General features: G+C 42.3%; 1 protein-coding gene across 1 annotated transcript in view; it reads right to left on the reverse strand.

Annotated features, from left to right (window-relative positions):
• NWD2 (NACHT and WD repeat domain containing 2) overlaps window positions 1-21,590 on the reverse strand; it is a 74,043-nt gene extending 52,453 nt beyond the window's left edge. The window contains exon 1 of the mRNA XM_063135233.1: window positions 21,440-21,590. Coding sequence (XP_062991303.1) covers window positions 21,440-21,590 — 151 coding nt within the window. The remainder of the gene's footprint in view (window positions 1-21,439) is intronic.
• Between the last annotated feature and the right edge of the window lie 661 nt (window positions 21,591-22,251).

The following is a 22,251-nucleotide window of genomic DNA, read 5'->3' on the forward strand; positions in this document are numbered from 1 at the left end:
GGAAGGCAGTCTTGCTAGGTACCCTGATCCTGAGGTGTTTAGAGCTCTGTATGTTAACAAGAGAACTTGAGCATGGCTTGGCAGCCAGTGCAGTTCTTTTAACACAGGTGTAATTTGTAAGTGCCCCACTGAGACTCTAGCTGCTGCATTCTAAATAGCTGTAGCTTCCAAACCAGGCACAAAGTCAATCCCACATAGAGTGTATTACAGTAGTTTAATTGTGAGGTTACCAGTGCAAGAACCAGTGGCTAAGGTATCCCTATCTAGGAACAGGCATAGTTGTTGTACCAGTTGAAGTGTAAGCACTTTGAGCCATTGAGGTCACCTGAGCCTCCAGTGACAAAGAGCCTTCAGGAGCACACATAAACTACAGACCTGCTCCTTCAGATGGAGTGCAACCCCATCCAGAACAGGTAAAGAACTCAATTCCTGAAATTGGGAACCACCTACCCATAGTCTTATAAGGATTCAATTTCATTATATTAGCCCTTATTCAGCCCAATGCACCCAGACACGAGTTCAGAACATGCATGGCCTCTCTTGACAGGGATCTTACAGAGAAGTAAAGGTATGTGTTATCAGCACACTGGTGACATCTTGCCCCAAATCTCCTAATAAACACTCCCAATGGCTCCACCTAAATGTTATGGGGACAAAATAGTGCCTTTTGGCATCCTACAGTTCAATGGCATGGGGGCCGAGGCACAGTCACCTAGTGTTATTCCCTGGAATTGACCACCTTAAAGCAGTGCCTCCAACTCCCAACTCACAGAGATAGTTCAGGAGGATACCATGGTCAACAGTATCAAAAGTTAGAAAGGGTGACTAAAAGCTCCATCCGATGAGCGCTTTACTGCACGCTCGTTACTGGGCACTCACAAATTGCTCACATGACATCGTCTGCCTCTCGCACGTCTTCCGCCCCTTCTGGCCTTTGTTGCGCCGCAAAACCCTCCAGAAAAAGTCTGGTTGCTGCTCTCTCCTAATGGACTGAATGGGCTTAATTACTTCCTGTTCTCAGGAAGCGATGTTGGAGTGACGACAGAGAAGCAACGGGAGCCACGTGTTTCAACCCAGTTGTGATGGGGCTTTAAGGCCGATTCCTTCCCGAAACTAGGCCTGAAGCAAGACTGGAATGGATCAAGATAATCAGTTTAACCCAGAAGCATCTGTAGATAAAATGTGATGAGTCTAAGTAAGTAAGCAAGCACCTTACTTAGAAAGGGAGTATTTATGACTGGGTGATGATTAGTATACACCTCTGGATCCAGGAAGGGCTTTCTTCAGGAGTGGCTGCACCACTGCCTTCTTCAAAACTGTCGAGACCACTCCATCATACAATGATGCATTTACCAGTCTCCTGATCCATACCCCCCACCCCCATGGGTAGCTTCAAGGGCCATGATGAGCAAAGGTTGAGAGAGCGCATGATAGATCGCACAGATACAAGCATTCTGTGTACATCCTCAGCCTTCAAAATCTGAAACCGGTCCCACAAAACAGGATAAGACGATGTATTGGACACCTCAACAGATACTGCATCAATAGCAGTGTTCATGTAACACAAAGGTGGATGATTTGATCCTTGACATGTCTTGTGAACTCATCATAACTGGCCTTGAAGGGCTCCAATTTTGGATTTATTGCAATAGATGAAAGCAACTCCCAAAGTACTTGGAAAAACACCACTGGATAGCTACTCCAGGATGCAACAGAGGTGGCAAATGGGCCTTTTATCTGTTTATTCTTCCATTAATTAATACCAAAAGTTTTTTTTAAAAAATTTCAGCACTGTTCTTGGGGAGATAATGGGCACCAGCTAATCAGTGCCAATCATAGCTAGTTTCTGCTACAAACTTGCTGACCTGATTGTTTCAATCCTTCAGCAAAAGGGGACGTTTCGGTTAAACACAATAATTGGATTCGCATGATCATGGAGAGAAAATAAGCCATGGTGGCTTATTTGTTCTCCTGGTGGGTGCCAGTGGCAAGTCACCTAATTAGCATAATTACTCTTGCCAGGCGCAGGCTGTTGTGTGATGTCTGAACCCAGTGAAGGTTGGTGGCTGGGATGGTTTACAAACCACCTGGAAAACCATGGCTTGTTCTAGGGTTGCTGGGTGGTTTGTAAAGCATCCCAGCCACGCACCCCTGCTGGGTTATGACATGACAACCTATGCCTGGTGAGGGTAATTATGCTAAGTAGGCATCTCATGACCAGCATGCATGTTTGTTTGTTTTTAAAAAGCCACCATGGCTTCTTTTCCCTTTGTGGTAGTGCCCAATGAGGATTCCTCCAAGTTGGCTCTATTGCTCTAAACATGTTACATCTCTCTTCATGCTAAGCGTTTTAGGTTGCAATCCTAAACAAACTTACCAAGTAAATAAGCCCAAATGAACACAGGGGACATAATTCTGACTGAGCAAATATGCCGGGGACTGCACTTTTTAAAAACACGTGGAACTTAATTTGAAATAAAGTTTTAAAAAATGTTTTTAAACTACAAGCAACAAAAACAACACAACGAGACACAACATATAATTAATTGGAAAAGGAAGGTAATTGATTACATTCCTTAGTATATTATGCTGGATATGATCTATTGTGTCCATTGTCGTTTGGAACTAGGAGTGTGTGGTAACGTTCACTTAAATCTGTTGTTAAGAGGTATGGGGAAAGGTGAGGCTTCAATCACACACAACAATACTCAGCAACAAATAATTCCCACCAAACAGCATTTCTCTCAGAGAAATTACTTTGAATCACTGTGTACTGCTCAGGTTACAAAAAGCTCCTGAACATCACCAGGGGAAAATAAAGATGCCAGTCTTGTAATGTTATGGCAGCAGTTGTTTCCACATATAATACCACAATAATAGCAGTCATTTGCATTTCTACAAAACCTATCTCAAATTACTTTCCCAATATTGGGGAAACTACCACCATGCCAGCTGCCATTGGTTAATGAAAACTGCTATTTCAGATACAGACCCCTTCCTTAGGTGGGCCATTGAGCTCCTAGACCAATCTCTAAGACTGAGATGTAGCTTTATTTTGCCCTTTGGGTTGATCTGCAAATGCAGACCATCAGAACTGGAAGCCACAGCTACAGGGAAACTCCTCCGGGTCAGAGGTGCTTGAAGGAATAGTTATTGTTAGCATGCTTCCAGGCCGTCTTTACTATTCCTCCTCCAAACTATCTTCATTCATACACTGCACCTAAACAGGAAATATGAGTAACAGCTTTAACTGGAGGGCAATGGGAGGATCCTGAAATGCACCATACATAAGTGGGCTCTCTGTTAACTTGGCAAGGGCAGAAGGCCAGTCTCCTATTATTTATATGGAGTCTGCCCACTCTAGAGGCATCACTTCCTGACAATCACGGGGCCTTATTCCTACCTGTACCTTGAGATACTTGATTGAATGCCCTCTGACAGTAACTTTGTTGGATGTTGTTGGTCAGAGTTTCTTGAACTAATACTAATACTAATACTAAAGACACACAACACACTTCCACCCAAAAAATAAAAACACCTTTAAAGTAAGAGAATTACTCAGTCCTCTCAGGAGTCCACCTGCTACTTGAGTGATTGTTCTGGGCATGTGTCCTAATTGGAAGGAAGCCCTGAGAATCTACTCATGCAGAGATTCATATTCAGAGTAACAGAATATTAAAATTATACCCAGTGCAGAAAATAATACTCAATGAAGAGGCAAGGACAAAGCTATAAATCAGAAAGAGATGCACAAGGCAGTCTCCTCTGTGAGTGGAGTACTTTGGTCTTGGAAGAGCTGTTAATTACTTAATTTATTTATTTCCCATGACACGCTAGCAGGTTTCTCATATTATACTACAGTGCTCCAGCATAGAATTTGGAAATTACTGTTCTAGGTTGTGACAGATGCCTCTTAATGACTCAGGACACAATTGACCCTTCTAATCTAAGAAATAAAATTACTGTATGCTGAGAAGATCCGAGGCTTGTTCCACATTTACCCATTTCTGTGTTTTGGTACAGAGAATATGCTGCAGAATTCAAGCAGCTGAATGGATAAGACTACAGGGCACTTTTGAAAGGGATTTCTGTACATTAATTTCCAACACCCACGATTCTGGCACATGAATATCCCGAGACAATAGTCATTTGCTATATATTTTAAATCATCCTTGTTGGCATGATTTTAAAGCAAGGACAGCAGAGATGCTACAAATTAGTTTTAAAATTACTAGCAAAGAATACTGTTTCTGATTGCGACTAAAGGCCGCAAGCAGAAAAGTCTACAAGGACCAGAATTACTGCAATCAAAATTAATTTGTAAAGACAAGTACTCTTTGTGCTCTGAACATGTTTCCTGGTGATTTCTACAAAAAATATAACAACATAACTATTATCAGAAGCAGTATTACAGCTGAAAGCAGATGAACACAATGAAAGAATCTGTTGAATTAATGAGTCTCAACATATTATCCATTCATATTTAAAATACTGAAGGATTTATGTTTTGAACCCTAAAAGTCAGCTTAGTAAAATGGATAATGCTTTTATAACTATTCATTAATATTCTGCCAATCCTATATCTCTCTTTTTGAACACCAATAAACCAAAGAGAAAACAATCTCTCTGGGCATGTAGCAATGTAGTGATGATGGATATAAAATTTGTAGAGCATGTATGTTCAATTTTCTGTAGTATTTTGGAGTGGTTCCATTTGGATGGTGAAAAGCCAGTTATGTCAAAATGCTATTGGGTTTGTACCTGTAACATCACAATCCCCCCCACATCCAACATTTTTACCAGTATTTTTTTTTAATTCCCTTTTAAGTTAAATGTTTAGTGAAAACACGAACAAACATACATGTACTGTTTTACATTATTTTCAAAATGGCAGGCAACCTACTTAAAGCATTCAGGGAAGGAAAAAAGCGATGTTTGAAACAATGTTTGTGTTGTTAGTCTGTCTGTTTGCAAAGCAAGCTACAAAGCTAGGCTCGCACTGTGACCATTATTCAGCATTTCTACCTCCATCCTAAGCCACTACAGACTTGTCATGGGTGACATTCAATAAAAGAACAGATTTCACAGATTGATTCTTCCTACTAAGGTACACCTCAGGTGAACAAAGAACAGTATACTTCTACGCAGCATTTCGGAACAGATTCAATGAGCACAAGTGATTCCCATAAAATGAATGTTAAAAAAGTTGGAGGGAGTTAAATATACCTTATGCAGCAGCTCAGTTGTTGTCGGGAACTGTCCCTTTTCAGCATGCAACTCCTTTGCTGAGGGAACTGCACTGGCTGCCTATTCACTACCAGGCCAGGCTTAAGGTCCTAGTACTAGTGTACAACCCTACGCAACTGGGGACCAGGATACCTAAAGAAGTGTCTTCTCCCTTACCAACCTGAGGTCACCTGAGGGTATATTTCTGGTGGTTCTACATGGACCTATGATTTGATTGGAGTCCACCAGGAGAAGAGCCTTCAGTGTGGTGGCCCCATTCCTATGGAATTCCCTGCCTTTGGGGGTCTGGTAGACATTGTGTTGCTTCTGGCACCTGCTGAAAACATTGTTTCAGGAAGCAATCCTTGAATGACTGGCCACAGTTTTACCAGAACTTGCGTTTTAACATCTAAGGTCCTCCTCCGAATGCCTACTGCGAGGGAAGCTCAGAGGATGGCAACAAGGGAGAGGGCCTTTTCAGTGGTGGCCCCCCAATTATGGAATGATCTCTCCAACAAGGCTTGCCTGGTTCCAACATTGTTATCTTTTTGGCACCAGGTTAAGACTTTTCTCTTCTCCCAGGCAGTTAACAACATATGCTGAGTTTTTAACTGACCCCAAAATAGCTGTTTTAAATGGATATTGCTGTTTTTATGCTTTTAAATTTTTGTATTTTTGTTTTTAATTTCTGTGAACCGCCCAGAGAGCTTTGGCTAAAAATGTAATAAACACATATAAACATAATAAATAAATAAATAAATAGAACCCTGTTCTTTTTAAAATAGGAATTTTAATAGTGTTTTTATTCTTTTATTCTATTTGTTTTTCACTGCTCCAAAACCTTTTGGATATGGAGCAGTATATAAATATTGTAAATAAATAAATATTGGACATGATCAAGAACTTCCCACAAAGCATTTCCAGGCATGAAGTCAAGAGTATACTATATTTAACTATCCTACATTACTTTTGTATACCATAAAGCCTCCAGCAATGAAATTTGGTTAAATTAAAGATCTATAAGGCATTGTAGGAGAATTCATATATAAGTTCACCTATACAGATTGTGTCCGTTGAATCCAAGACTAACTGAGTTTTCCTTTTAATATATCCTTTCAACTTTTATAATCATAATTCTGTCATGGAGATGTAAGTTCCAATGAACATTAATATGAAGAATTGATCTTTTGTTATACAAAGTCATCCCTTCTTTAAGTTGTGTGACTGGATGGAGGGAAATGGGCTACTTTTTGTCTAAAAGGCCCATCTGGAATGAAAGAAATAGTAAGGAAGGAGAAGGATGATGACCTGAGACAAGGAATTCTGCGTAGGGACTAGAGTAAGGAAGGGTAGATGATGGGAAGAAGGCTGTTTTGAATATGAATTTTGTTTTTTAAAAGTAAACAGTGGCATGCCCACAATAAACACATAAATAAATGATGATAAATAAATAAATGAGAACCCTGTGCTGTAGTGGTTAGGGTATTGGACTGGGACTCAGGAGTACTGGGTTCAAGTCCCCACTCAGCCATGAAGCTCACTGGGTGACTTTGGGCCATTCTGACTCTCAGCATAACCTACCTCACAGGGTTGTTGTGAGAATAAAATGGAGAGGAGGAGGAAGATTCTGTGAGCTACTTTGGGTTCCTTGCAAGAAGCAAGGTAGGATATAAATATAATAAATGATATTATTAATATTATAATCTATTTATCATGCATATACTATCATCAAGCAATTTTTGCTTTTGAGGCTGACTGCCAAGATACATCCTTGGGGAACTTACACCAGTTTTAAAATCTCTTCAGTGGCTGCCGAAGTATAAAGTGTTGGTTATCACCTTTAAAGCCCTACATGGTTTGGGCCCAGGCTACCTGTGGGATCGCCTTCTCCCATACAATCTGCCCCGCACACTCAGGTCCTCTGGGAAGAATCTACTTCAGTCAGCAAAGACTAGGCTGACAACCGTTACCCAGAGGACCTTTTCTTCTGCTGCTCCCAGACTGTGGAATGGCTTGCCGAGAGAGATTCGTCAACTTAACAGTCTTCCAGAATTTAAGAAAGCTGTAAAGACTGATCTCTTCCGGCAGGCCTACCCAGTTGAATTTTAAGATGCCTTTTTAATAATGTGCTGCTTTTAATAATGTATTAGTTTTAAATGTTTTAATTAGTTATATGTATTTTATGGTGTTTGTATTTGTGTTGTACCCTGTCTTGATCCAGAGGGAGAGGTGGGTAACAAATAAATTTTATTATTATTATTATTAGATCTGTTGTTGCATCTGGGGATCTGAAACTGTTTTAGAACTCACACTTCCTGCTTCTGAGCCTGTCTTTTTTCTACTCTGTGTTTGCAAAAACACATATATTGTAAAAACAGAACAGATCTCCAGTGCTCTCTCACCATGAAGGAATTGTCCCTGTCCCACAGCTTTTAAATGTCCTGCCATTTAAGGGCATTGAAGTGCTAAATGACACTGGCTCCAATCTAGTTGTAGCCATGGCCATTTAAGTAAGTGTATATAGTTGTGTATAAAAACTGGTGATCACCTTGGTTATGCCCATGGAAGGTTGCTTATTATGTCCCTTGCTGGACCGGGACAATTATGTATAACTTTTATGGTCTTGGCACAAATATGGACTTTTTAGTTTCATCCCATCTTTGGCATTATTTATTTATTTATTTGATTTATACCCCATCTTTTCACCAAGAAAATGGTGCTCAAGGCAGCTGACAATAGAAAGATCCAAAATTTAAAATAAAAATGTTGGTAAAACAATCATAAACAAATACTCTAAAAATAAAATAAATAATCCACAACAATAAAAGATTAAAAACAGTTCCCAACCCAACAGGCCAGCTTATATGTCAAAGAATAAAAATGTCTTTGCCCTATAGCAGAGGGGGTCAACTTAGCCTTCCTCAGCAGAGACCAATCTAGCCACTGAGAAGGCCCACTAAATGTGCCTCTGATGCCTGCAGTACTAAGAGAAGGGCTTACCCCAAACATCTTAAAACCCAGACAGGCTCATATGGGAAAAGGCACTCTGTCAGGTAACTTTTCAACTAATCCGAGGCACCTCTGTTACGTCTGGCTTAAGCTTCACCCTCATCTAGTCCATTACTGACATCAGACACTGATTTAGAATGAGAACACTTTCTTTAGATTTAGAAGGAAAAGAAAGATAGAACTGGGTATCATCAGCAAACTGGTTGCATTCCAGGCAAAATTCCAGGCAACCTCTCCCAGCTGTTTCATGTATATGTTAAATAGCATAGGGGACAAGATGGAACCCTGAGGGACACCACAGGCCAACAACGATGGAGTAAAGCAGGAATTCCCCAACACAACCTTTTGAAATCACCCAACCAAGAAGGGTAACGCCATGCAACAGTGCCTCCGAGACCCACCTCAGAAGGATATCATGGTCAATGGTAGTGAAAACTGCCGAGTGGTCTAGCAGAATCAGCTGGGCCTCATTCCCCTTGTCCAGTTCCTGGCATAGATCATCAAATAAGGTGACCAAAGTAGTGTCTATCCCACAATCAGGCCTGAAGCTGGATTGGAACAGATCTAAATATCTATCTCATCCAGAAATACCTGGAGGTGAGAAGCAACTACATGCTCTACCACCTTGCCTGAACATGGAATATTGGAGTCTAGATGAAAATTAACAAACACAATGAGCTTTATTTTAACAGTGGTCTTACTGTTAAAATCACACCTTGCTATAAAGAGGCATTATCAACTACCTTTACCCACTCAATCAGTCCCCCTGACCCCGGTCTGCTTTTATAAGCAAGGAAAGCCAAGGGTTCAGTACACAAATGATTAGCTTCACCTTTCCAAGGATCCTATCCACATCCTTTGGCTGTACAAACTGAAAAGTATCAAAGCAGAGACCAAAGTTACATCCACTAGACCTGTATCAACTATGGCATCCAAGCCAGCGTGGATACAACTGATGTTATCTGCAAAGTGCTGCGCACACTGGCCACAATTTTGTCTAAATGTCTCACTACATGCGACTGCAATAGGTTTCAGTTTATTAAGTACATATGATAGAAGAGTACAAAATTTAGCACAGTGATCTTTGTGCTAGCAGGAACCCATTGCACATTTTTAAACCAGCAACTATAGAGAAGCAAATTGAATGCTAAATACAGTTTCTTTCAGTGGATGTAGCTGTGGAAAATGCTCAGGAGAAGATAATAACTTAAGAGTTTCCAGACCCAGCTTCAGTTTAAGAATGACCTAATTACAGTACCTTTTTTTAGTTGACTCCTGATTTCATAAGGTGCTGCTGCTGGTAAGTGTACCAGTTTAACTCCCTCCCATCTTCCATCTGTCTGTCTATCTTTTCATTTTCATAATGCTGCATATCAGGCACATAAAAACCCAACTGCAATTAAAAATAGAGATGGGTGAGCAGCAGGTTGCTCACTCTGAAAATGAATCGGGGGTGGGGGGGTGGGCCTTGAGCAGCCCCACTGAACATCAAAACCTGTTGAGTTGCAGGTTTTTTGATATTAGATTGGGCTGCTTGAGGGGGCCTAATTCCTCTCCTTGTCCATGGGCCCAATTCCTTCTTTCTTTCCTTCATTAAAAGTAATTAAGCATCAAAAGACAATCATGCAAACAAATATTAAATGCCAATCTATAAAAAAAATCGGATACTTGGGCAACAAAATGTATTCAACTAACCTTTTGTAGATGTATGCCAGGAGAAGGTGCAGCTCAAAGCCTATGTTTTCCAATGTGAAGATCAAGAATGACAACAACCGCTAAATGAAAGATTATCACTTCCCCACAAGTTACTTCACTGTGCGGCTTAATTTAAGATTAACCTAAATGGCAACTTCCTTCAGGAGAGCGATTGTATTATCCTACCTAGGGCTCAAAATTCATTGCCTGGGGCTCCTTAAAGCTTGTGATGAGCAGTCAGGTGCACTGAAACATGAGCAGGGACTGCTGAGGGTTGATTCCTATTCAAGCATGGTGTTTTCCCCCTTTGTTTGGGTGGTATCACGAGCCACACGTCCATGAAGTTTGTGTTAGTCCCTTTATAAGCTCTGCTGGCCTCCCAAGGAAAATGCTTGCCCAATGTTCCTTCCCACTGGGTTTGTTACTTTCTTCCTGCTGCTTTAAATTGTAGCTTTTCCTCCTCCCTCTATTGCTGCCTTCTTCCCCCAATCCAGTGCCTTCCAGATGTGTTGGGACTACAACTTTCATCATCCACCAGCCAGCATGTCTGACTTGCTCTACTATTCCACTGCCTCTCTTTTTCTCCCCTGTTCTCTTCTTCCATCTTTCCTCCTCCGTTCTGCTGTCGCCTGCTTCACCAACCTCACTTTCTGCCACCAGTCAACTTTAAAGAATATACACAGACTACATCATCCTTAAAAATCTCTAAAGGTCCACAGATGCTGTGTAGCAGTAAACATTCTTCATTAGCAATACTTAAGGGCTTATCAAAATGGAGTAGTAAGTACAGCAGAATTAAAACTTACTCACAAGTTTTAATATGCATTTGCTACTTGCTCCAGAACAAGGCAATAATAAAAAATATGTTCCATGCTAGATACACTAATGCGATCTCATATAACGTATCTTTTAAAAATAATAATAATAATAATAATAAAGAAGTCAGGGGCCCCCTGATTGGATTAGGACCACTGTGTGAAGGAGGGGGTGGTTATAACTCCTCTCCCCCAGTGCCATTTTCATAGAAAAAAATCGCTCTCTCTGAAGTTGTTACTTACCTTGGGAGAGAAGCTCCTAAAGGTCCCAGTAACATCTTTGGCAGGGGGCAATTTTCATGGGGAGAAGGGTTAAATGGCATGTGGAGAAACCGATTCTGCAGTTCTATTCCAGATCTGCCCTGCTAGAGCTGTTCCACTCTCTCTCTCCCCCACTCTCTCATACTTGTACCAATACTTGCTTTTGTCTGCACTAAATCTACCGCCAATTCCATTGGGTGATTGCAAGTCCTATGTTGGAAAAAAGGAAAAATGTTCTATGTACTTTCTGCACACCATGAATAATTCTATAAACCCCCAATCATGTCTCCCCCAAATGCAGTTACATATATTTAGGCTCTGTTGCAGTTAGGGACGTGAACCAAGAGACTGAGGCAAAGGTCGTGCCTGCATGATCATGGAGGGGAAAATAAGCCACAGTGGCTTATTTCCTCTGCCGCGCTTGCCAGGGGGATTTGAATGATTATTCTCACTGTATCATGTGAAACCAGCAAGAGAGGCTTGCTGTGTTGTGCGAATCCAGCGAGGGTGGCCTGTGGTTTAACGAGCCAACCCACAACCCTATGACAGAATATCACTTAATGGAAAAGGTGGGTTTGAACAAAGAGAGAAGGTTGCACCACATTCTGTGATGACTTCCAGGGAAAAAGCCCACATGGGTTAATAGGCAGTGCTACTGAGGAGAGCTCTTGACTTGTGAGTCAAGGAAATAAGAATTGGTAGCGAAGGTGATGAGTAAGGATATGGATAAAGGTAGTGATGCCAGGAGCAAACCCAGAAGTGAGAACTGTTCCGATTATCAGAATCCTTTTTGGTCTCTTAAAGGAGCCATTACTGGCATTGTAGATTGCAGGTAAGCCACCACACCTCATCCCTGGGCCCACCTACTGACATCATTTAAGAGGCCCACATACCATAAATGAATAATTAGGCATAACAGATGATAACTATAGTTGTAGTGGATTGGACCAAAATGACCAAGAAGTCCCTTCCAATTTTATGCTTATATGAGTTATTCTTGATTTTTGTGAATTTCAGCATGATTGACTCTGTCGTCCAATTTGATCCTTTATTATCCTCCCTTAATTAAATCCCCAGAAAAGAGGATAAAGTAGCTATCTTAAACTCTGCTTACATTAATGAAAATGCTGTGAGTTCTAAAAATATTCCCTGATTATTATTCTGGCTGAAATAGTCAAACATCTTCCTGTACTCTAGATTGTAAGCACTGTTGCCAAAATAACTTGGGACTTCTCTGAGGCCAGTAGTTTTAGAGAGTCATAACATTACAAGTTCTAATTCTTCTGGTGTCAGTAAAATTAATATTCATTGAGACTTCCACAATGCCCAAAAGTTCTTCAAATATTGAGTTTATCAGATGTACATTTGTTGTGCAGTTTATGAAATTAAAATCAACAAAGAAAACTGCTTTAATGTCCTGATGCTGAAAGTGTGAATACTTGTGTGAATAAAGTCAGATTCAAACAATAAATTCATCCTGTATGAAACAGGACTAAGCATATTACCACCTCTGCTAGTGTTGACTGATCATTTTAGAAGCATGGTAACAAAGCTTCAAGTTAAAATGGCTTACAATTCAAGAGCTATCTACTTAAAATTCAAGAGGACAGTTAATAGGTTTCCATGTTGCTTCCAAGCATGAAATATTTGGCCAATGAGACCACATCACACCAGTCTTCCTCCAGCTTCATTGGCTGCCGGTCCAGGTCCGGGCCCGATTCAAAGTGCAGGTATTAACATTTAAAGCCTTAAATGGCTTGGGGCCAGGCTATCTGAATTTTTGTGAACCGCCCAGAGAGCTCCGGCTATTGGGCGGTATAGAAATGTAATAAATAAAATAAAATAAAAATAAAATCTATTGAAGACTAAGAAAAGAAAGGGAACTCACTCCTTGTTAGTTACGAAATGCCAGGAGAGGCTGCCTAGGTGCCCCTTTGCATACAATACATTTTGTCTTCTCATTAAATACTGAGCTTTTGTCCTGAGGGAATTACTGAGGGGCACATAATATCTCTCTTGGTAAGGAAAGCTTGGCAGTTCAGTCTCTGTCACCCCAAATCCGCACTGTGCTGCTGCTAAGAGTCTATACCTTCAATACTGTTCTTGTATTTACCAAAACTCCAGGGAGAGAGCTAAAAGGATATGAAAACAATGCAACTGCCAGTTTTGCATCTTCCATCATGCATCCCGTGGGAGTGTGGAAATCTGCACTTGGGAATTACACTTTTGAAAATGACATAAAATCGGTGGGATCTAAGAAATGACAAGAGACATTTGCCTCTTATGTTAAGGAGATAAAAATGGTTAAACATGTTTCTGTTGTATCATATTCCCACTCCCATGGTTAACATAATCTTACACTGAAGTAAGATTGTTGCTTTTTCTCTCTGACGGAAACTCAGACAGCACAATCCTATGTACTGTGGGGCCTACTCCCAGGTAAGTGTGAGTAAGATTACAGCTACACCCTTTACACCTTACTTGCAGGCAGAAATGCAACAAGTCCAATGTTTCCCAAGATTGAGATGGAAAATGACAAATAAGTTGAATTTCTGACAGTCATGCAACTTCTAAAAGCGCCAGAGAGCTTTTGTCAAGAAAAATCAGTAACTTGATTTTCATGTCATCTGCCTCCCTGTTTGCCATAGCAGCTGAGGGAAAAGGGTGGACAACAGGACCCAGTAGCACCTGGCCCTGCCCTACAGCAGGATGAAGTAACTGGCTGTGTGTGTGTGTGTGTAGATGACAGATTGGGGTGGAGAACTTGTGGTCCCCCAGATGTTAGATTAGAACTCCCATCATCCCTGCCTATTGGCCATGCTGACTGAGGTACATGGAAGTTGGATTCTAACAACAGGTTATCCATCCATGGGATAGAAGGGCGGGCAGATACTGCTATTGGAATGGTGCAGCAAGACTTTTTGAAATGCTGGCTCTAGAGAGAGCTCCATTACAGGTAGCAAAACGTCTTGGGTCAGCACTCTCAGGAAGGAAGCAGGTAGGGTGCTCCAAACCTTTTTTCTTTCCCACTGCATTGGGAGATTTAAAGGTACACGTTGCAGCCAAAGGAAGAGGTGGTAACCCTATACCTTCCTCACCAATTTCCTTGTCTTGGCTATGCCTCTCACCAGAAAGCCCCTGAGGCTATATAGGCAGAACAACATTAAGATGATGGGATTGATCAAATTGTTTTCAATTGGTGGCTCATGTAAGATTACTCTAGTGGCACCAACCCAATTTGTTTTTATTTTTTAATTGTTAAGAAAAGAAAAGCTAGGCAAGGAGTTGTAAAGGGAGAGAAATAAATAAAGACAGAAGAAGGACAAAGATGGGCATATATAGTAAAAAAATAAAAGTGGATTCCAAGTTGTAGGTAGGTAGGATTAAAGGTAGGTTCCAGGTCTGAAATGGCTTACTGCTCTAGCATATATCTTTATTGCAGACAAAACAGTTTTTTTCCTTGCCTGAAGAAAAAAGGGATTTACATATTTGATGCTTGTTACTAATTACTTCTGGGCAATATTGTGTTCTATTCAATTATGCATTGAAACATAGACTCTTGTGCACAAGAAATATTGATTGAATCATTTTTCCCTAGCTGTACAACCCAAGTGATACCATTTATTATTGCTACTGACATCTTTTGTGAAAACTCCCTAGTAAATATTTCACCACAATATGCATGTAAACGATGAAGACGAAATGCTAATTGAACCAACACAATAGCACAGCAATCCCTAATTTAAGTCATGACTAACAATGCATAACCTTGATGTTCATATTTACTGATTTATTACATTTCTATACTACCCAATAGCTGAAACTTTCCAGGTGGTTCCAAAAAAATTAAAACCATGAGTATAGCATAAAACAAGATAAAGCACAAAAGCTTAAAACTACAATATAAAAGTACAACCAGAATAAAACTTAGCAGCAATGCAGAGATTTAAAATACAGATTTCAAGCAGCAGAGCTAAAAGACTAGAATGCTAAAATGCTAAGATGCCTGAGAAAATAAGAAGGTCTTCACCTGGCACTGAAAGGAGTACAACCTAGGCACAAGGCAAGCCTCTCTAAGGAGCTCATTCCACAAGCAGGGTGCCACAGCAGAAAAGGCCCTCTTCCTAATAGCCACTATTGTCACTATTTATCACTTCTCTAGCACTTCTTCAGCTTACAAACCTCCAATGGTGATCCCATTTATATTATATTAAATACCAGAAATGCTTTGCTTGATCAAAAGGAGGCACTTTTGCCAATCTGAGACAGTATCCCAAATTGAACTAAAATAGTGTTCCCTAAATTTTCTGTGCATGCACAAATTATTGAATATCCAATACTTTGTTAGCCTGAAATCCTGCTGCTGTTGAGAGTAAATTATGGTTGTCAGCACTTAGGAGGAACAAATTGGATGCAGCTAATATTTAAAAACCTAAACAACTCTTCACTCAAGTAAATATTATTTATAAATTATAGCACTTTTTAACTTTCTTCTTTTCACACCAATTATGCTAGACCAATTTAAGATTCTTTCGGAGTTCTTGGCTTCTCTGATTAGTAAAGAATGGGATCATGACAGAGGGCATGTCTACACTGGGCAGGGAAGGGGAAACCAGGACAAAACCGGGATGGTCGCCCGCACCTCCCACGGTCTCGGGACGATCCAGAGACCACGGGAAAAATTCAGCACTGTCAGAATTTAAAATAAATTCACAGCTGATCACTCTAACCAAAATATTTAGCAAACTGAAATGTTGTAATTAAATGACTAGAACTGGATTCCCAAATACTGATGATGGGCAATAAAACTGACTATTAGGTCAGTTGATCAGGAATGGTGGGAGAACTTTGTCATCCATTCAATGTACAGCCTAATCTTTGTCATCCATTCAATGTACAGCCTAATCTTATACTTGTATGCTCAGAACAAAGTTCACTGAAAAGTGCAATGTACTCCCAAGTAAGTGCACAGAATTAAGCCTTAAAGTTATCAGATCTTAGGATCCTTGCTAGACATGACCTATTACTTTATCATTTTAAGTAGTTTCAGTTATTGCTTGTACTAATGAGATGACTGGGGGAAGTAAAGGATGACTAAATGAAGGCTGCTGCACAGCTGATGAAGATAAGGCACTGTGTGTAAAGCTGGCAGAAGAAGACTTTCTGCCCACTCTTCCACATTGTATCTCCTCCAGTCCCCACAAAATGCTACATAGAGTCAGGGGACCCTGCTGAATGGGACAGGCTGAAGTGTGTGGGGAAATTGGGCAGAGGCACCTTCCATGAGTGGAGTTTTGCTAATGGGAAGGTGCCTCCACTGATTTTGGAGATCCTCTCCCCTCCATGCCACAGCTCACCCCCTTCAACAGGGTACCCCAATCTTCTGTGTAGTGTATTCAGCCGTCTGCCATGGGGAGGAATGGGAGGTTTGCTTCCATGAGCCCATTTGCACACACCTAAATCTGGATCCAACCCAATGGTTTCATTTAGAAGTTGCCCCAAGCGCATACGTTTGAATCCTCATATGGAGGGATCAATCTGAGCCATAGAATACATGCTTTGCATGCAGAAGACCCCAGGTTCAATCCCTGGCACCTCCAATTAAGAGACCACAGGAAACAGGACTGGCAAATATACTGGCTTATGGACTTGGAGATCCACAGAGTAGTAAATAATGAGTAGATTTAAAAGCAGTCTGACTCAGTGGCCCATTTTAATGTAATGCTAAACCAGCCTTCCCCAACATGGTGCCCTCCAGACTTTTGGACTACAACTCCCATAAGCTCTGACCAGCATGGCAAATGATCAGAAATGATTGGAATTGTAGTCTTACATTTCTTAAATAATAGTCTTGGAAAAGGCTAAATCATTGTTTTTAATTGTAAGTGAATGAGTAGGCACTAGTCTTGATTTTGCATGCCCCTCTCAGAAGTGAAAATGAAATTGGGAGTATCTATTTCCAGTTCTTCACTACCTGTAGTTTATTCGTTCATTAATTTGTATCTTGTCTTTCAGCCAAAAATGGTGCTGAAAAGGTAGCAGTTGTTTTCTGAAATGGGCAAATTGTGGTTAGTCCAAACTTTAGTAAATTAACAAGCCAGTATCCTAAACCATACATTGATGCTGGTTTGTTTAATAAACCATAGTTTAAACTATCCAGTTTGCCCTTTTTGGAGATAACAATAAACTAAAGTTAGTGAAAAACAGAAAGTGGATGATTCTATTCTTCTCCTTGCAGCCTTGCATGATTCATCATTATGTCGAAAATAGACCACTATATGAAAGGTACTTAAATAGCCCAGTGATAGAAGACATGCTCTGCATGTGGAAGATAGCTTGCAGGTTCAATCCCCATTTTCTCTAAGCAGGGCTAGGAAAGGATCCTACACATAAAACCCTGGAGAGCTACTTCCAGTCAGTGTTGTCAATAGTGGGCTAGACGGACCAGCTGCAGTGCAAAGTGGGAAAGCATATGTGTTGTGACCCCCACCCCTTCTCCTTACCACTGCTGCATTGTGCCCCCCCTTCCCCTAACTGCCCCTACGTCTTGCCTCTCTTTTACTGCTGCTGCTGTCAACCCCCCTTTACCGCTCCCATGCCTCCACCTCCTTACCACTGCCACATTGCTCCTACCCCTTTACCACCACTGCTGTGTTGAGCCACACCAGCCAAAGGGTAGAGAGGCTTTATGGCGAGCTGCACCAGCTGAGGAAGCATTCAGTGTGGCTCTTCAGAGAGCTGCCTGAAATGCCTGGCTCTGGCGGTGTCCTTTCTCAGGAAGGACTCCCTCAGAGTCAGACATTTCAGCCTGGCTGGTTCTCTGAGGAGTCCACCTGCCTGCCCTCTGAGTGGAGCTGAAAGGATTCTCAGCATGAGCCATAGACCAGATGGCTGAGGGCAGGCCATCACTCCTCTGTTTCACTCAGAGCAAAACAGAGGGAGGGCAGCTGTTCCGGAATGCCGTGCCGCCCCTACTGGGGCAAATGCCATGGCGGAAGAACAGCTGGTGGGGCTCTCTGGAGCAGCTGGTGGTGGCAGCAGGCCCTCTTGAAGGCGGCAGGTAATGGCACCATTTGCCCCTCCACCTCCTGAGGTGATAGCTTCACCTCACCTCATGGGGCTCTGAGATGGACCAATGGTCTGACTCATTGGAGGCAGCTTCCTATGTTCCCAAGTTAATTAATTTCCTACATGGCTACTACCTATGTATAAGAAATTCTGTTCAAGCCATCTGTAGATCATCATGTGTAACCATGACACATGCACATATTTAGCTGTCCAGTAGATCTAGCAAAAGAGATGTTTGTACCATTGTACACGTATGTGGACTGATTAGTGCAAATAAATAATTTGCTATTTGGTTAGGGTTCGTCCTTGGTGGATTTAGATTTGGATTGTTTTATGAATTGTTTTTGTTTTGTTGTAAACAATCTTGGGAGCTGTTAAGGTTGAAAGGCATTATATCAGGGGTGGGGAATGTCTGGCCCTCCAAATGTTCTTAGACTGTAACTCTCACCAGCCCTAGCCAACATAGCCAGTGGTGAAGGATGATGGGTTGCAATCCAAAGACATCTGGAAGGCCTTATGTTCCTCACTCCTGCATTATATAAATATAGGAACTAAAAGAAAAAATCCATATGCCTTCATCAATTATTACTTTCTACTTTAAATTGTGTAAGAGGTAATCAATGAAAGCTTTAACTTAGTAATCCAATAATCTTCAACTTTTTAAGACTTGGGAACTACCTATAATCCTAACTGGCAACATGGGCCCCATATTTACTTATTTGCTTTTCTCTCACTCTAAGACGAACAGATGCAAAGGAAATCGTCCTGTCTTTTTTTTTAAAAAGAAGAAAACACTAAACTCAATCGCTCTAAAGAAAACAAATACAAAATCAAGTTGATAATACCCACGCAATTCACTTTAGGCTAAAAATTAGCTGAAGGCTGTTGCGGGGTGGTGGTGGGAAAGGTGAGTTTCAAGTTAAGGGAGCACTTCTTGTTTGTTTGAAGTTGTTTGGGTGTGTTATGATAGTAGGATGTGGAAATGAAAGTACATTGATTGTTCACTGTTCATTGCATTGTACTATAAAATGTATATAAAAGGTTCAATAGACTGAGCTGCAGGTCCTCAACTATGATTTCAGACTTTTCTTTCAAATCACAATATTCTGTTCTTTTCAGCCTTTATTAGGAGGTTACCCCACTCTGTTTTCAACAGTCTTGTGTAGGTCACTATTCAGTGAACTACACCTCTATTAAATAAATCTTAACTTAGAATAAAGTTTTGAGCAAAATGTTTTTATGAAAAAAAAAAAGAACCCAAACCCAAAGTTCCTAAAGAATATGCAACTGTGGGTTAGTTCAGGCGTAACGCCAGACCATGAATGGCTCTAGCTAATGTGTACAAGCCATGTGCTTGTGCCCATCACATGACCCTCTTATAGTAGCAAACCATAGTTTGTCAGAAGCAAGAGGGAAAATTAGAACGTGCAATCCCAATCGAATCCTGTAACTACTAGCTATATTAACATACATGGCAAAATAAAAACCGCTTTAGTCATATGTATCAGGTTCATGTTTCTGCTAACTTAACGACCACAGAAAATAAGCTAATGAAGTGTCAGGCTGCTCTTGGAATTACAGCTGTGGCTCTTCTAAGGTTTTATTTGGAAATAAAAGCTTAGAATTTAGTGCTGGCTCTTGAGCCTTGGTTCCTTCTCATTTTGTATTCATAGCAAAGCATGGCTACATCTGCAGAATGATACAAAGAGCAAAGCTGTACGTGTACCTGTTTTGGTTTGCTTTTTAAACGAGTGGGATTGAATCACAGTGAAAATGAGAAGAGAAAAGGAAGTTAAGGCTCCTTGTATAGAGCCTGGAAGGCTTTTTATTGACCCATGAACATGCCTCTGGTAGAGCAGCTAACTCAGCTGGGGACTGGGGGCTGCTTTGGCAGCAATAACTGCTCAAGGAGACCTCTCTATGCCCACACAGCAGCAACTAAATACACAAGTGCTCCACACACTGGAACTGAGGAGGCTTCGTCAGAGGAACTGTAAGCATCTTCCTCTCATCCTCCACTGCTCTTCCTGCAAGTAATGGGCTAAGTGCCAGTGCTTCCTGGGACACCATGTACTACAGCTTCCAAGCTCCCAGTTTTTAGAGGACTGACAGTCTCTCCTCCTGCTGTGTCTCAGCCTAGGAGAATGAATATGGCAATAAAAAGCAGGCAAGTCAGAATGTCTCTTGCTAGCAGCCAGGCTGGGTGGCAATATCTTTTAGTGTGCTTTTAAGCTGCTAAACTAAAATGAGAATGGGGAGCAGCAGGGAGACACCTGTTTATCCAACAGAAAACAGCTGGAAAACTGACAAGGACTTGTTAGTTTATTGTATTTTAAGTCAGTTTGGAAAGGATTTCAATAGTCACTTAATCTGTTTCTTTAACTATGGCACTAATATGCTGGGTCTTCAGGGGAAAAGAGTAGACCACAAAACAGTACTAGTATATTGGTTTCTGACTTTTAGAAAGTACTCACTGACTGGCATACATAACGAAGTGAAACTGTAAGACAAACTATGTTACTTTAAATACTATACAAGTCCCAAGTGGCAACTTGCTCCAGAACTAAAGATTGCCTCACTTTACCGACCAACTTGATGGTATTGCAATTGTTAGGATACTTTCTGCAGAGCTGGACTCCTTAAATTTGGTACATGTGCAGTTCAACACACCCTCAATTAGTATAACTCTGAAAGGGGGAAAAGACTCTACCCAGAAATGGAGGGCAAGGCGTGCAACCCCAAATGATTGATGCCTCTCAGAAAGCTGAAATTTGGGCACACCCCATGCCTAAGCTCACAACCCTCAGATGGCAAGAAATGTCTAAGAGGGAGCCTTTCCCTACAGGTGGGGCAGGAAGATAGGTACTCTACTCCCAAACGGTTGAGGTACTTCTTGGCCATCCAGAAAGCTGAAAATGGATACGTGTGTAGTTGAGGACACGCGATTTAAGTCTGAATATTGGCTGTCTTTTTGTACATTGACAGTAATACAAACCAGCTTTCCAGCCCGAGCGAGCCAGCCCACACCCAGCACAAAACGCTGGTCAACACAGGGCTGAAGATGTACACTTGTCTGCTTCGATCTGGAGATGGAAGCGGCGGGGTAAGACGGAGGGATGACAATCGCAGATCTACGTTGGCGGGGCGCAGGCCCCCGTTTACTAGGGAAGGAAAGTGGGCGCAGTGAAAAGTGCCCCCTCAACTCCGGTGCGCGCGGCGTGCGCCTGGGCCGCGTAAATCCTCCCGCCAAGAGCAGAGCCAGGGGCCGCTCTGAGGGAACAGGATGACAAAGGCTGTGGCTGGAAGACTCGGGGGTTCGCAGGGGCGAAGAAGGGCAGCCCTCGGTCCCTCCCTCCCTCCCTTACCTTCGGGGTTGGCGCTGATGAAAACGCGCACGCTCCTTCCACTCGGCGCCAAGTGCAAGGGCAGAGCCGAGAGGTTGCCGGAGAACGCTGCCCTCCGCAGCGCCGAGTCCCGTGGACCGGGCAGCTTGCCGGCCGCTCCACTCGGCCACATTGCTGCTGCTGCTGCTGCCGCCGCCGCCGCGGCCGCCGCCTCCTCCTTTTCTCCTCCTCCTCTCTTTTGGCCGTCCTTTCTTCGCAGAAGGGCGAAGCAATCCCTCTTCGCGCCAGCTCCTCAGGGCGCTCTCCTCCTCTTCCTCCAGCCGGCCCAGCTCACCACCCTCTGCGCTCTCCGGCTGCGGCCATGCAGGTCCCCCTCAGCCCGCTGCTCCGCCGCCAGCTCCCCTCAGTTTCCAGCCGCGGCGGGGGCGGCGAGAGGTCACAGGCGCCGGGGAAGCGGGAAGCTTTCAGGCGGCCCTGCAGAGGGGAAGGCGGGGGGCGGCATGCCTCTTCCGCCACTCGGCGAAAACCGGGAAGGGAGAAAACTTTACGCCCCGGAGCAAGCTTATGGGTCGCCTTGAAGCAACAGCGAATTGCTGAGGGGCTGCAGCACCTCAGGGAGGCATCACAGGGCCCCGCCGCTGCTGGCTCCTCTTCTATGCCCTCTTTGACTGCATGTTCAGGCTGGGAGGAGCCCCCTCCCCTCAAATCTTGCAATCCCCCAACTCCTCTCCAGTTTACCAATGCATCGGCGTGGTGAAGGCGAGTCAAACCTTTTCTCGGAAACAAAACGCACCAAACAGAACGCGTCGCAAAGAGATTTCGGTCAGCCCCGC

The sequence above is a fragment of the Elgaria multicarinata genome, chromosome 10, assembly GCF_023053635.1.
Source record: "Elgaria multicarinata webbii isolate HBS135686 ecotype San Diego chromosome 10, rElgMul1.1.pri, whole genome shotgun sequence".
Lineage (NCBI taxonomy): Eukaryota > Metazoa > Chordata > Lepidosauria > Squamata > Anguidae > Elgaria > Elgaria multicarinata.